Raw genomic sequence first — 15,122 nt, 5'->3', positions numbered from 1 at the left:
TTAATTAAGGTTTTCATACACATAAGTGCTAATATAATTAATTTGTACGAAACATTAATAGAATTATTTTTAATATGATTACCGCATTCATCACCATATTTGCTGTTGCAAAAGTTTATAGAATAATCATCTATAATATAATTCAATTGCAGATGATCTTTCATAATGTTTGCTATTTACTGTTGTAGTCGATTTTGAATATAGACTTTATTTATTATATTTAACGTTCATTTAGCCTTAAAATATTTAATCAGAAAGCTATTTGACGTAATATTCGTTTAATTATTTATTTTACATCAGTGCGTGAAAGGCTAAGGTCAATTCAGACACATCCGCGAAGGAAGCTGGCTGCTGGTTTTCTAGGAAAAGCTTTCATTTTCAAAACTCATATTATTAATCACATTTTCAAACAATTCTACGTATTTCATATGATTAGCATATATTTTTTGCGACAAAATTCACAATAACAGTGAACTGATAATCATTTCAGCAAATGTATGGGAAAAAGTAGGCACTGCAAACCGCAGATGTCATTTTTATATCTCAGAAAAAAAAATGTCAAGACTGTTTTTTTCTAGCGAAAATTAGAGCACAGTGTTATGAGTATTTATAGTAGGTGCATAATACTAACATACTTTTAAAAACAATACTTTTGATTCTCAAACCCACTATAGGATACGCGATAGTATTTATTATAAAGCACTGTAGTCTGACGTCAAAGATTTTTTTATTTTATTGCTTATGATTAGTTAAAAAGTACTTTCTGCTAAGGTTCTTTTAAATAACATATATTATCAAATAAATTTATTTTGTACACCAAAAGGTATTATTTCATCTGAAAAATACACGTATTTGCAAATAAAGAATAATCGCACCTCTGACACATATTCTGTAATTGTACATCTTTATCTCTAAATTACGTGTTTTGTTACTACTGAAGATATTAGTATGAGATTTGAAAAATTTACATATTACTTTCTCCGGGACATATGTGTCTGAATAATGTAACAATATACATTATATTCAACCAAAATCTCGACGGTTATGCGAATTTTTGTAAATTACTTTATTGCACTGAATGGAATCATGTATTCTTGGACAAAGCTATTGTTAGGAATTAAAATAAAAATGTATTATGAGAATCAAAAAAATTCTCAAACATGAATGTAGTTTAACCTCACTTTAATAAAAGGCACACTAATGAGTCTTTAAGAATTGAACATTACTTCAGGTTCCTATTTTTTTTTTACTTCTCATTAAAATATGAAATAAAAAGTTTTTGAAGGCTCATTTAAAAATTCTTTAAATATTATCAATCTTGTTTGTTTTGGTTCGCGGTTTATATAATGGGATATTTTCTCTTTTGAAAAAGAATTTAAACAGAAAAATCTCGTTGGATTCTCTATAATGTAAAACCCATTATTATTCAACATGTTTTTAAATATATTTGAAAACACGTAAAAATCCCAGCTGCACTCGAAAATATGTTTAAACAATACTCTTTCTTTCATTCACACTTTTCATTTCATAATTGTAACTGAAATTACAAATTTCAACAAAAATTAAACAGTTTGGGAGTATCGTTTCTTAAATATGATTGAATCTTATAAAAATAAGTTCAATGAATTTTCAAATATCATTTAAACGTTAATTTATCGTTTTTATTGTATGGTGTCATGTTTGTAATATGAATCGTGTCAAAACTACCAAACCAGTCTGAGTCATAGGTTTTAAATGGTTAACTTTATCAGTAATGATAGTAAAGCATTTTATAATCAAGCATTAACAAGTATTTAAAGAACAACTATTTTATCAAACAAATTATGATTATAAATCGCTATAATCGTTTGTTTGATATAATTATTTTCATAACAATGAATCATGCTGTTGTTCAATCTTTTCTGGTAATAGAGATCCACACAACCTGTAAATTAAAAGAATAGGAAGAAAAATAGGAATAGCCTTGTTTAAAAAATTGTGCAATTGCCAAATCATTTGAAATAAGTATGATTTTATTTTGACTCAACTATGTACCTATTCTCAACAAATTATGTAACATTTTATTTTTGCTTACTGATTACAATGATCAGAAAGTACTAAATTGCTACTACTATTCTGTCCTGATTAATCTTCCGGCATCGTATTGCAAAAGATTCGAATTTCCATGCCTTGGTGGCGGCCGATTGGCAGACTGGCCACAGGTCATGTAATGTTTTAAAACTATATGACACCTAGAAATTTAAGTGAGTTGATTATAGATAGAAATGACATAAATTCGATATTAATATATGAAACTCGGCACGACGGCGACGTTGAATCGGCGCCGGATACTCATATCAAACTCAGGGTTCCAATTTACAATAAAATTTTTGCTAACGGTTCATTTGAGATTGTATCATTTTGCAAATGATGATTTTTTAGCATATAGTTGTACGAGACAATATTATTGATCGGTATCTTTTTCCAATAATATCTAATTATAAATAATTTTTAGTCTAGTATCACAACTGATATTTGTCATCTCTAAATTTAGAATTTAATTTAACTTTGGTACGTACGATAAACTAATACAGTTAAATTTTTCGAAATTCTGCTGATTGTTATCCGAAGATAATATGTAAACAAGTATCTAATTATAACAATTATTTGTATTGATATCATGGCTAAATTAAAAATAATTATCTGATCGATTTGTCAAGTGTTTAATTTGATTATTTCTAAGAATTTCAACACAAAAGATTAAAATCGTTGAAATTTATTATCAGACATTCGTTGCTAACGCCGGATTGTATATCTAACTTATTTTAAATAAGTAAAACTCCATAATATTATAGAAAATACTTATGTTTAAAACATAAGCCTGCCAATGGCGCCCAAGAAATCGATGTCATTTTTGTTTAAAAATGCAAAGGCGCCAAACACTGCTGTGTGTTTGTTAAAACTTATGCGAAGGCGCCAAGATTACTCGATTACATTTTTACAAGTGAGAATTGCGCAGGAATTGTAGATTCATAGAAAAATTCGAAGATAATTTAGAAAATATTCTTATGAAATTTTATATGAAACGGGGGGGGAAATTTTGTCATATTATGTAGTAAAGAGAGTCGAAAATGGTAATAAAAAGCTACATTTATCTTATTTATCTATATAATTGAGCTTCATTTACGCAGGTTCCTGAAATGTTTTTAGGAATATGTACACATAGTATTGCCTAACATCGATGCCATTGTATATGTTTGTTTTTATTTTTATAATTAGTTTTCATAGCCTCTTAACATTTCTGCAATTAAGTATAACAATGCACTTTTATTTTATTACATTATCTTATTACAATCATATTTTATATTCTCATATTTATTTGGCAACAAGTTCGACTTTGGTTTTAGCAGATTGCATTGTGCTATAGTCTAATGTGATAAATGAGTTTCAAAATCCAATAAAATCACAAGCTTTTATTTGGTGCAAGATGTTATCTTTAATCCGCACTCAGTGACAAATAATCTTAATCGTTTATCTCGAAATAACATTATTTGAGTGCAATATGTTAAAAGTGCAGATATTTGTAATGGGGAGCTGGTGAAAATCTTAAGAAAATTGCGATAAGTGAAGTTCTGATGATTATATACTTTTGCTATTGGTACTTCATCAGGGGCTATTGATTCTTATTTGGATGTTTGTTAGGATCTTATAAGAATCTACTAATAATGAAATAGCTTTTTTTCAAGACTCAATTTCTTTGGTACGAAGTTGTTTACTCAAACTTTGTCATCATAGAATTTTTTTTGTTACTTTGAACAGCAATCAGAACTCACGAGTCCTATAAGCTGTTGTGGTGATTTTACTTAATACTACGTCAATTTTACAGATGGCAACTCAAACAGTTGTCTCTCGGGATGATAAATTTTATTATTACAATTTTTGTAATAGAGCAAATATTTTATTGATACAGCAAGATCGGATGAAGGCTATATTTATTAGGAAAATATTACTATCTAGATTTTCACTATTTTCCGATGTCACTACTATTCGACATCAAGCTCCTCGAAGCATGATCGAACCCGTGACCTCTGGTTCAGGTCTAGTCTCTCTAGCCGAATAAATCCGTCATCATAGTTGTGATTTTTTTCTGACGAATAATATTGATAAAAAATTGCGTAAGTCATTGCTTTCTTGCAGTTAATATTTATATATGTATAAGGATTAGTGACATCAATAAACTTCATCTTACAAAATGCTCAATGTATATATTCTGTTCTACCTTTGATGAAATATTTAGTTTGCATAAATTGGCAATTAGTTCAACCGAGTTCAAAGTAACACACGCGAGCTAATGCTACATTTAAAAATTTAGAAGTGAAAAGAATCTGATTTAAAATAAGTGTTACGCGAATTTTCAACCTTCCTCAAGAATGCAGTCTAGTATGTTGTCCAGCTCTCCGGTTACCGCAGTGGACATCAGCTGTTCGCGTGTCAGTCGTCCGGCGAGGAAGCGGTCACCTGATCGTATCACACGTACCGAAGAGCGAGAGAAGAAGAGTCCAAGCAGGTGATCGCAATGCGACGATGTTGCACGGAGTGGGAAGATGCTCACACATAAACTATACTCACCGGTCCGGCGCTGACATCGAACTCGAGCAGTCATCGTTGTGCACGCGTCCAAAACTCTGGAGTCGGTCGCAATTTTTAATTTGAGCGTTTTTAGTGCATTTTCATATTCATTTTTTGTTTTGATCAAATAATAGTGCATGCTTTGCATTATTTTATTTTGGTTGCCGTCATTATGTGACTTTTAACATGAATTTATGCATAAATCCCGTGTTGTCATTGAACAATGAACGTACTTCTTGGTGAAATTGTAGAGCGCGTCTTGCAGTAACGATGTGAAAGACACACTCTTTCATAGAAAGAAATTTATATATAATTTATCCACACTATTGTGCATTGTTTGTCCGTGAGTGCGATATAACGCTTTTATTTATTAATTAAGCTATTCTTGGTACAGAAACTTTTCTTATTGTGTACAATACGCATATCGGGAATATTAATTTGATCCGCCTGTTTTTTGCCATACATGTGACGATGCTTTCAACCGTAAATGCTAATCCGAATTTGCCGGTAGTGTATTGCTATCAAGACAATCGTCTAATTCCCCATCAATTATCGGCGATCAAATTCGAAGGAGAGATCACAGAGGATCGTATGCAAGCAGTTTCAAATTTTCTTAAGATAATTGGAGATAAACTGTTGGTACTAGATGGAGACCGCACCGCACTAGATGGTGCTGAATTGGGTGATCATCGTCATCAACAAATAGTAGATTTTAACACGCTAACCAAAATGGTAGACGGAGAAGAAGCTGGAGATGATCAAACTTCAGCAAATAAGCGGCAGCGCAGGCGCTCCGTATTATATCCACCTCAAGGAGCGAGGCCATTCCGAGATGAGAACGGCGAAGTCGCTTTACTCGAAAAAGAACCGCCGATGCCGCGAAGAAAAGTTAGTTTTCCTAGTGGTGGTGAAGTGCCGAACTTTGGTAGAAGACACACAATTGCGGAAGTCAGAGCTGGACTTCTGAAATCCACCGAGGGTGATGTAGTTTCCCATATTCCTCATAGACCTACGAGACATGAACGAATCAGAAGAAAAATTTCAGATATATTTGTTCGTGCCGGCAGGCGACATAGTAAAGCTGTGATTGATGAAGCTATATACGATGTAAAGAAGAACGAGGAGGAACTAGCATCAAGGAGAAATTCTTGCATAAGATTAACCGAACCTTCTATTTTATATGATATTGTCAAGAGAGGAATATCCAGTAGTCCTCGCCCTGAGTTGACAGAATCAGCAAGTAACCTTAGGAGGTTTTCCGAAGGCAGCGCGATCCCAGGTTCTGCTAGAAGACGGTTATTGGCTATCGAAAATGTAAAGAGAAGGGCTAGCTTTGAATTAGAGAAACTTTTAAACAAGGAAACCAAGGATGTTAGAAGGAAGTTGACGGATCCTGAATCACAAAATCCGTGAGTGATTATGTATTTTGAAAAATATATTCTTTGAAAGTTTAGTAATTCTCATTTAAGTTAAATTTAATGTTCATATTTCAATTGTGGGAAACTATATGTCTCCTCTCTACATATTTAAAACTCGTGTGAAATGGAATTCTAGAATGATGGCACATTATCAGAAAATTAAGAGCTTTCCAGTAAAATATTCATATTTAAAAAAAATTGATATGGTCATTACTATTTAGTAGTTTACATCATTACGGCATGTTGGTATGTCTCTGCAAATGCAAATAACATACTTAATTGACGGTATAATTAATCAGGTTTAAATTGTGTTTCGAATTCTTTATGTTCTAGAATCGATAGAGTCGAGTGAAAGTGGAGTGTTATTGTGGTAACCGTTATGTATAATTTATCAATTTTCTACAAATACGCCTTCAAAACATATTTTTATTACGCAATTTGGAATATCATTGAAGTTTATCCAATCATTAAAATTCTATTGGGTTATTAAAAATGCGTTTTTATTGCCGGCATGTGAAATTTTTATGCAATACAAGTTAACAATAATTGTAACTAAAATAACTAAATTTGCCTGATTACTTAATAATGATTTCATAACGAAATTAACGCGATATCGACCTCGACTGTAATAGAAGCTTAGATGTAATTCATTGATATGTGCGAAAAATACAATATTCGTATGCAGCAGGAAGAGATCTATATTTTTTCGTTCATTTAGGTAATCGGAAAATTTTGAAATAGAATAATTTATAACAATTATTTGTCGATTTGGATCATATGAATAAGCAATTTTGTCGAAAACCTAATTTTGAAATAAAATTTGTAAAAGATAATGGGAATAATATTTTTGCATGGCATTTTACAATGGTAATAGTTATTGGTAAATCATCCAACTCATGGAAATTATTTGAAGTTGGCATTGGAGTTAATTCTATATAGGTACTTTCAACACATTTAATTTTTGTGCAAGGTTGTTATAAACTATAGACATAATAAATATGCATTATATTTGAACTTTTTTTGCAAATTTAGATTATTCCTTTATCAATTTTTTGACTTTATTTTTAAATACGCGACTGTTAAGATTTATTTCATACTTTATCTCACCTTAAGATATATTAAAAATAAATCTGTTAACTATTTTATTGGAGATGCAAGCGATCTTCATTAACAAAATCAAGATATATTGCTTTATTAGCTTCCATCTGTGTACCAACAAACACTGCCGGCCTTTGCGAGATGACCCAGTTAACTTGTCAGCGTTCCGTACCAAAACAAGCATGATAATTTTGTACAAAAACAAGGAAGTTAATTTTACGTGTTCGTAGTAACTACATTGTCGCACATAATTATATACCTTGGGCGACAAGAATTCTTATACGATGCGTGTATAAGCAGATCTTATAAACCAAAAGCTGGTGAAGATCATTTCAGAGAATAATGGACATAAAAATATAAATGTTAAGACCGAGGTACTAAGCTAAGCAAAATCTGGCTATCTTTGGTTTAAAGTATTTTGGTCCAAAAAATTATTCAAGTTAATAGTCCACTCATTTAAGTTTAAATTAGATACCCTACATATGGTAGGGTGTCAATACCATATGTAGGTTTTGAGACAACTTTAGGGTGTCAATATACAGTATTTACAGACTTACAGCTGGGTATCTCGAATTCTGAGGTGAACTTACTATAATGACTGGACTATAATGATATCTATATTCTTACAATCTTCATTATAAACTTTAAACGGAAAGAACTTTAATAATGATGATGACGTCAAATTGTTCCTGATTCAGTATTTTGATAATTGAAAGCCAGAAGTTTTATGTTTTTATGGGATTATGATGCTGCCTGAAAGCCATTGATCAAAATTTGCAATACATTACAAAATAAAATTATTATTTTTCATGAGAAATTTGTCGTTGAATTTATGAAAAAAGTATCATTTACTTAGTTGCCAACCTTATACTTTCCATTGAGATGTGCTGATAATATAGGATTCACTAAAATAAAGATAATATAGGATTCACTAAAAGTATAATATGATTATTTTTACTTAAATTTCTAGTCTCTATATTTACAATACAACGAGATACAATATATGAAATATTTTTATTAAATTTGTCTGACCATTATAAAATCATAATTCATAAATTCTTTTCTCCAATAATAAATGCGTTTTTTAATTATGACATAATCCAGCACTATCAAAGGCAAGCCGAACTTGCAACAAATTCTTCTTGAAGAATTCTCGAACCAGAAGCCACTTTGTAACGAGCCATAGTAAATCTTCATAACGGCTCTATCTGATTGTATACACATAACAAATATTATCAAAGTTTCACAATCTGTTGATTACGTTTGTATATTAATCTATTTAAACATAAATATTATACGTTAGAAATTTGGAATTTGACCGTTAGGGGATTTTGATATCAATGTACTTTTGTTTGTTTGTTTCTTTTTGCAAAGCTTGCTCAGATCTATTGATTACCGATGATGATGAATTCATTCATATAAACGGAAATTTTTATTCATAGATCTCCAATAGATAACCACTGAAAGTGGCAATTCTGAATTTTCAATTGCCGTTTTTGCTATTAATTCTATATTTTTGTTATTTTTTTGATCAGGCTTATGATTTATATCATAATATTCGCAATCAAGTGACACAATAGTAAGTACATTTTGCAATTATTATATAAACAAATATTTATAATAATATTAAATAAATGATGAGTTAGAGGTATGGGCTTCCAATCAGAAATTCCAAGTTCGATATCCAACCTAATATCAAGCTGTATTGATATTTGAAAAAATAGATAGCAATCTGTTTTTAAGTAAAACAGCACTTTGGAGCATTGCTGTAATGTTCCAATTATAAAGTCTACTCTAGGGTTGCCTACTAATTAAAAATGAAAACTATATCTCAGATAGCAAGGACAATCAATGGATTCCATTCTTACATCACTTTTAGAAATAAGCTGTGCTCAAATTAGTTTATTATAGACCATGTAATACTCCTAATTGCTGTAAAATTAAAATAACAATAATATGGTATCTTGGAGATAAAGAAACAAGTACAATATAGTTGAAGTATCAGATGACACAGATGTCAAGTTTGAGTTTCTCCATACTAAAATCATAAAAATGTAGACTCAATATTTTTCACAAGAGTCACCCACTTGTAGAATCAATACTTTCCTTTTATCGTATTAATAAAATAAATAGATAAAATTATGAATGAATTGCCAAACTAAATTTAGACTAACCCATTTTTATCAATAATTTTAGTACTTTATTTTTGATGTTTATAAATATAATACGTGCTCAATTGTTGAAAATAAAACTCGTCACCAGTAAGGTATTCAAATATTGCATACTTGGTAAATTATAAAACTGTTAAGTTGGATATACGCGCTCCTGGTTCTAAATCACGCTTCTATCAGGTCAACGGAATCAAACAGACTCGAATGTCAACGTATATGTACTTTTACATGTGTTGTGTCTTTTATAAGTTTATATCTACAAGAATATCGCAAGGTCGTTTTCCGTTACCGACGGTGTCATTTTTCTATTGGAGGTATTTTCTTCATATTTGCAAGTGATTAAAATGCAACAAGCGTCGGCTTAGCTTGCAATTCGTCAAATGATCCATCATCGCGATACATACGATTGAAAATCGGTAGAAGACCTATTGTTTACTAATCGAAAGAATCGATTGTCTGCATAGAATTCATAAGAAATGACATGTTTCATTGTCCTTAACTTCAATATGTATTGATATATGTCAATATTGTCTATAATTTACATAATCAAAAATGAATTCAATTGAATGTTGAATTTGTTTTCTCGCAGGATTTCCGGATTTACCGAGGAAATGGTTTGTCTTGTCACTGATAAGATTCTTAAATAATAAGAAAATATTTTGGAAAAGAGTTATGGGAATTTGATTAAAAGTTGCTAGTTTGATATCCGTCTCGGTTTTTACTAGTTTACCACTGAAAGTGGAAATTCTATATTTTCAATTGCCATTTTTGGGAATGTGCATCGAGGTTAAATATCTAAGGTTTTTACTATTAATTCTATAATTTTGTTATTTTTTTATCAACTCTATGACTTCTCATTTTTTAAAAATTGTGTTATATATTCGTAATCAAGTGGAACAATAGTGAGCACATTTTGCAGTTATTATATAAATAATACTATTGAGTTAGAGATATGGGCTTCCAATCAGAAATTCCAAGTTCCATATCTAACTTAATATCAAGCAGCAGTGATATCCATTTTCATTTGAAAAAATATAGCAATCTGTTTTCAAGTAAAACAGCTTTTTAGAGCTTTGCTGTAATATTCCAATTAGAAAATCTGCCCTGACTAGTTTACTAGTTCTTGTCTATTATCTTGTTAAAATTACATTGCTCGTCTGCTGCGCATATATTTGAACATTCAATTCTCTAATTCGTGATGTATGTTCTTTATTAACGAATGCATTATATGTAATTATATTCAAAACATGTACTTCAGTATATTTAACGGTTCGGATAATATTTTTTGTAATCTAATGTCTTATATTTCTTCGTAATCCCATTGCGTTTGTCTATACAAATACATGCGGTAATTTGTATTGACAAATGAGATTTAAAACTGTTATCAGTGTGAAAAACTTCTTGAGGTAAAAATTAGCATGTCTAAAATTAAAAAATATGGATATAAACTAGAGAAATATTTTATAATATTATATTATATTCAGTTATTTGATAACATTAGATTTTTTAATGTGGCTGAATTATTTTATTTAATATAAAAATACTTGTGATTTTTAAATAAATTTACTAATGATTCAAAAGTACATATAAAAGATCACATCCACTTTTTTAGAAAAAACAAAAATTCTATTTTTTATTTATATTAGTTCTGTTCTTCTAGTGTTTTTAACGATAGCTAACGATTTTTGACCCCAAACGCGTGCAAAGACTCCAACGAAAGTTTGTGACCTCACATCGTTTTCACTGATGACATTGTTCGCATATTAAAGCATTGCGGTTCTGGACTGTACACGCGCCGAGGTCCTTTGCGAAATTCGAAAACTTCCAATAATAATTGAATAAAGTTTGTAATTTATTAATTTTGCTTAAAATAATTGAAGGTTTTGATAAAAATTAGCCAAATTAATTATTAATACATCAACTTTCGTATACAGCTACATTCGTTACAATTTAAGAGTTTTGTAAGATCTCTTATATTTGAAAATTTAATTGAATAATTGAGAATCATCCTTGGTAGTTTAACGCACTTTGATGGTCAATAGTATATTACACCTTGCGAAACCTTATTGATATAATTATACTAATTGATATTTATTATTTTCAGATGGTATTTCCGAAAGATAAAGCGTATAGAAGCCGAGAAAAAACTTTTATTGGCGGAAAATGAACACGGCGCTTTCCTGATTCGTGATTCAGAAAGCAGACACAACGATTATTCTTTATCAGGTGAGTCACAATAATTTTATCTTCATGTTTGCATATTTGCCTTGTTGGATGACTGTATGTTTAATGTAATGTTGATTCATTTTTTGAGTATTTTTTAAAAACCTTGCCGAAATTTCAAGTATATAAAGTATTTACTCATTTAGCACATGATAATTATCATTTTTCAAATAATGATTGTCTATTATTAGTACAAGGTAATGTATCAGTATCTGTGATAAACATAATATATTATCAATATTTTGTTTCTTTGCTGTTTTTTGGTTCCTGATAATTCTATAAATATTAACTAAAGAAACGAGTACGAGTAAAATCTGGTTATAAAAACATTAAATTTATTTTTTATGTTATTTTCTTAGTACGGGATGGTGATACCGTCAAACATTACCGCATAAGGCAATTGGATGAAGGAGGTTTTTTCATTGCTCGTCGAACAACATTCAGGACATTGCAAGAACTAGTCGAGCACTATAGCAAAGATCCCGACGGATTATGTGTCAATTTATGCAAACCATGTGTTCAGGTAAATTGCTATCAAAAAAAGTTTTTTAAGTTATATTTGGTTTATTATTTATTTATAATGATTTTATTTTAGATTACTCGTCATCGTGATCATAATAATCATTTTTATCAATTTCTTACATACTTTGGCTAAATATCTATATCGTTCTATTAGATCGAAAAACCAGTGACGGAGGGTCTTTCTCATCGTACACGAGATCAGTGGGAAATAGACAGGACGTCTCTGAAATTTGTACGCAAGCTTGGTCATGGCCAATTTGGCGAAGTTTGGGAAGGTTTATGGAACAACACAACTCCAGTAGCGATAAAAACTTTAAAACCAGGCACAATGGACCCCAAAGACTTTTTGGCTGAAGCTCAAATCATGAAAAAACTGCGACATTTAAAACTTATTCAATTATTCGCTGTTTGCACAATGGAAGAACCGATCTATATCATAACAGAGTTAATGAAGAACGGATCATTGCTAGAATATTTACAAGGTTAGAATGATTGAATGCTGCTAAATTTCTTTAGAAATACTGATTATGTAAAATATTGGAATATTATTAGATTATTTAAATATTTCAATATGATTGTCGTTTGGACACAAAATGATACAAAAGTTTTTAAAAATTAACTTAATTTTTGAAGTTCAATGTTGTATGATGAATTTATCTTTGTTATAAAATGATCTATCAGACAATAAACATTTTCTTCAAACACTTCATTCTTATAGGTAAAGGTCGAGGATTAAAACTGGCACAATTGATAGAGATGTCAGCTCAAATTGCGACCGGTATGGCGTATTTAGAATCTCAGAATTATATTCATCGAGATTTGGCAGCCAGAAACGTTCTTGTTGCTGAATCTAATGTAGTTAAAATTGCTGATTTCGGTCTTGCCAGGCTAATAAAGGTACGGAAAACATATACAAATATATAAAACTCATTGGGTACTTTAGTAAAATTAATAAATTTTATCAAAAATAATATATTTTTTTACAGGAGGATGAGTATGAAGCTCGTGTCGGTGCAAGATTTCCAATTAAATGGACTGCGCCAGAAGCCGCAAACTATAGCAAATTTTCTATTAAGTCTGATGTCTGGTCATTTGGTATATTACTTACGGAGCTGGTTACATATGGCAGGATTCCATATCCAGGTAATTATACTTAATTATTGTAACTTTTATTTATCCAACAAGAATGTTTTATTTAATTGTATTTAAAATCTATCCAGGTATGACAAACGCAGAAGTATTACATCAAGTAGAGCATGGCTATCGTATGCCGTGCCCACAGAACTGTCCTTCAGCCTTGTATGATATTATGCTGGAGTGCTGGCATAAGGATCCTATGAAGCGACCAACATTTGAAACATTGCAATGGAAACTCGAAGATTTCTTCACCATGGAAGGCAGTGAGTATAAAGAGGCGTCGGCTTACTGAGACCGCGCCATCCGTCCACCGCCCGGCGAGTCCATATACCAGGTAAAAGATTATTGACAGATTCATACCATTATTTGTTATGTCAAACCAGTATATCACGTTCCTAATGTTAATACTTTCAATCCAATAGACCAGCAGTTCTATGTTTCAATACAACACCATGAGACAGAAACAACAACTGTCGCAGCAGCAAATGCGCCGTGCCCACCAGCGGCCCCAATTCCCGGCCGTTGTGTACGGTCAGAGCGTGCAGGCTCAACAGCGCGTGCTGATGACGGCCAACGGACTGCATTTCGCCACTCTGCAACCATATGGCTGCGGATCGCTGAGGCATGTCAGCTCCAAGAGAAATTGATTCACTAACTAACAATTACAAGATCAATAATAAAAGGTATCATGGGATAATGAGATATTACAGTTTGTTCATTTGATCAATGATTTTAATTTGTTATTTTGGATCAACGAGTGCTATTTGGTAATGAATTTATTTAATATTTTTGAATTTTTATTAAATAAATTTAAATATTGAAATAAAAGTTTAACACAATAGCTTGAATATAAATTGTAGCCAATTTTGATATATATATATATATATATATGTGTGTTTAGTTTTGATTTCATTTGTTTTCTCGAGTTATACTTTAAGTTAAAAAGAAATTTATTTATTGAAAAAATTTTCATAATACTGCCACTGATAAGCTTTTATATAATTGAGTGACAGTAATAGCATTTGACTGAAATTACAAATTTAAGTCATTACATTTTTAACAAATTATGAGAATATTTATATATGATATACAGTGTATTATTCGGACTTAAGAGCATGATAAGTAAGCATGATAAGGCAAATGAACAGACTCTAATATGTTCACATATATATTTATATATTTATATATACATATATATGATCTCACTGTATTGAATGTTGATTGGAAATCACATTTAAAAGCAAATTATGATTTTATTCTTTATGTTCTTGACAATTTTATTAAAGAAAAGAAATATTGATTCCTCATATAATCTTACCAATAATAAAAGAACTTAAAATTATAATTCGATCTATGATCCATTCTTTTTAAACATTATTTTTAAAAGAATTTTCAATCAAAGTTAATGCAAAAAGATATCCTTAAATTTTCCGCATTCAAAACTTGAAATTTATTCATGAGAACGGGTGTATAAAATCATTTAACATTTTATATAAACATTAATCGAATTAAAACTTTATAATAAATTTTATACCAAAAAGTAAACTTCAAAAATGAATGGGGATTCTAAAACATCATAAACCGATTCTTGGTCTGCAGTGGACGGATGATAAAAAATGTATATTCAATGTTTTTATTTACTCTTTTCAACAGCATAAAAGACTAAAATTTAGAAACAATGTCAATGAGGTGCCATTGTTGAATTTTGATAAAATTGAAAATTTGTTATGTGTCAAACCGCACAATATTATAATCTATTAAAAATACTTTTACAATTATATGTGAGACTTTGTAAGGAAAAATTAAAAATCGTTGAAGATTTTTATGATGTTCCTTATTATAAATATAGCTTTGATGTTTTTTAAGAAAAAGTGATCGTAATTTTTGTAAATGTTTAGGATTGCAAGATTATTTCTAACAAGCTTAACGAACTTTACTACTTGTA

General features: G+C 30.4%; 1 protein-coding gene across 1 annotated transcript; it reads left to right on the top strand.

The window, feature by feature from the left end:
* Positions 1-4,952: 4,952 nt before the first annotated feature.
* On the top strand, positions 4,953-13,857 carry LOC113368311 (tyrosine-protein kinase Src42A-like). Its single transcript, XM_026609864.1, has 8 exons — positions 4,953-6,017; positions 11,400-11,521; positions 11,878-12,041; positions 12,195-12,522; positions 12,759-12,937; positions 13,027-13,183; positions 13,261-13,511; positions 13,600-13,857. Exons 1-7 carry the CDS (start codon positions 5,080-5,082, stop codon positions 13,467-13,469), a joined length of 2,097 nt encoding a protein of 698 aa, XP_026465649.1. The 5' UTR covers positions 4,953-5,079; the 3' UTR covers positions 13,470-13,511; positions 13,600-13,857.
* Positions 13,858-15,122: the final 1,265 nt, after the last annotated feature.

The sequence above is a fragment of the Ctenocephalides felis genome, unplaced genomic scaffold (genome assembly GCF_003426905.1).
Source record: "Ctenocephalides felis isolate EL2017-DRISC unplaced genomic scaffold, ASM342690v1 CF-g0.4_SCAFFOLD_01170, whole genome shotgun sequence".
Taxonomy (NCBI): Eukaryota; Metazoa; Arthropoda; class Insecta; order Siphonaptera; family Pulicidae; genus Ctenocephalides; species Ctenocephalides felis.
This window is presented reverse-complemented; position numbering and strand designations above follow the sequence as displayed.

Excerpts from the sequence above, each read along its gene's own strand:
- LOC113368311 (XM_026609864.1), top strand. The coding sequence starts at position 5,080 with ATGCTTTCAACCGTAAATGCTAATCCGAATTTGCCGGTAGTGTATTGC. Across the intron at positions 12,523-12,758 it reads ATTGCTAGAATATTTACAAG|GTAAAGGTCGAGGATTAAAA; the intron begins GTTAGAATGATT and ends TCATTCTTATAG. Across the intron at positions 12,938-13,026 it reads GTCTTGCCAGGCTAATAAAG|GAGGATGAGTATGAAGCTCG; the intron begins GTACGGAAAACA and ends ATTTTTTTACAG.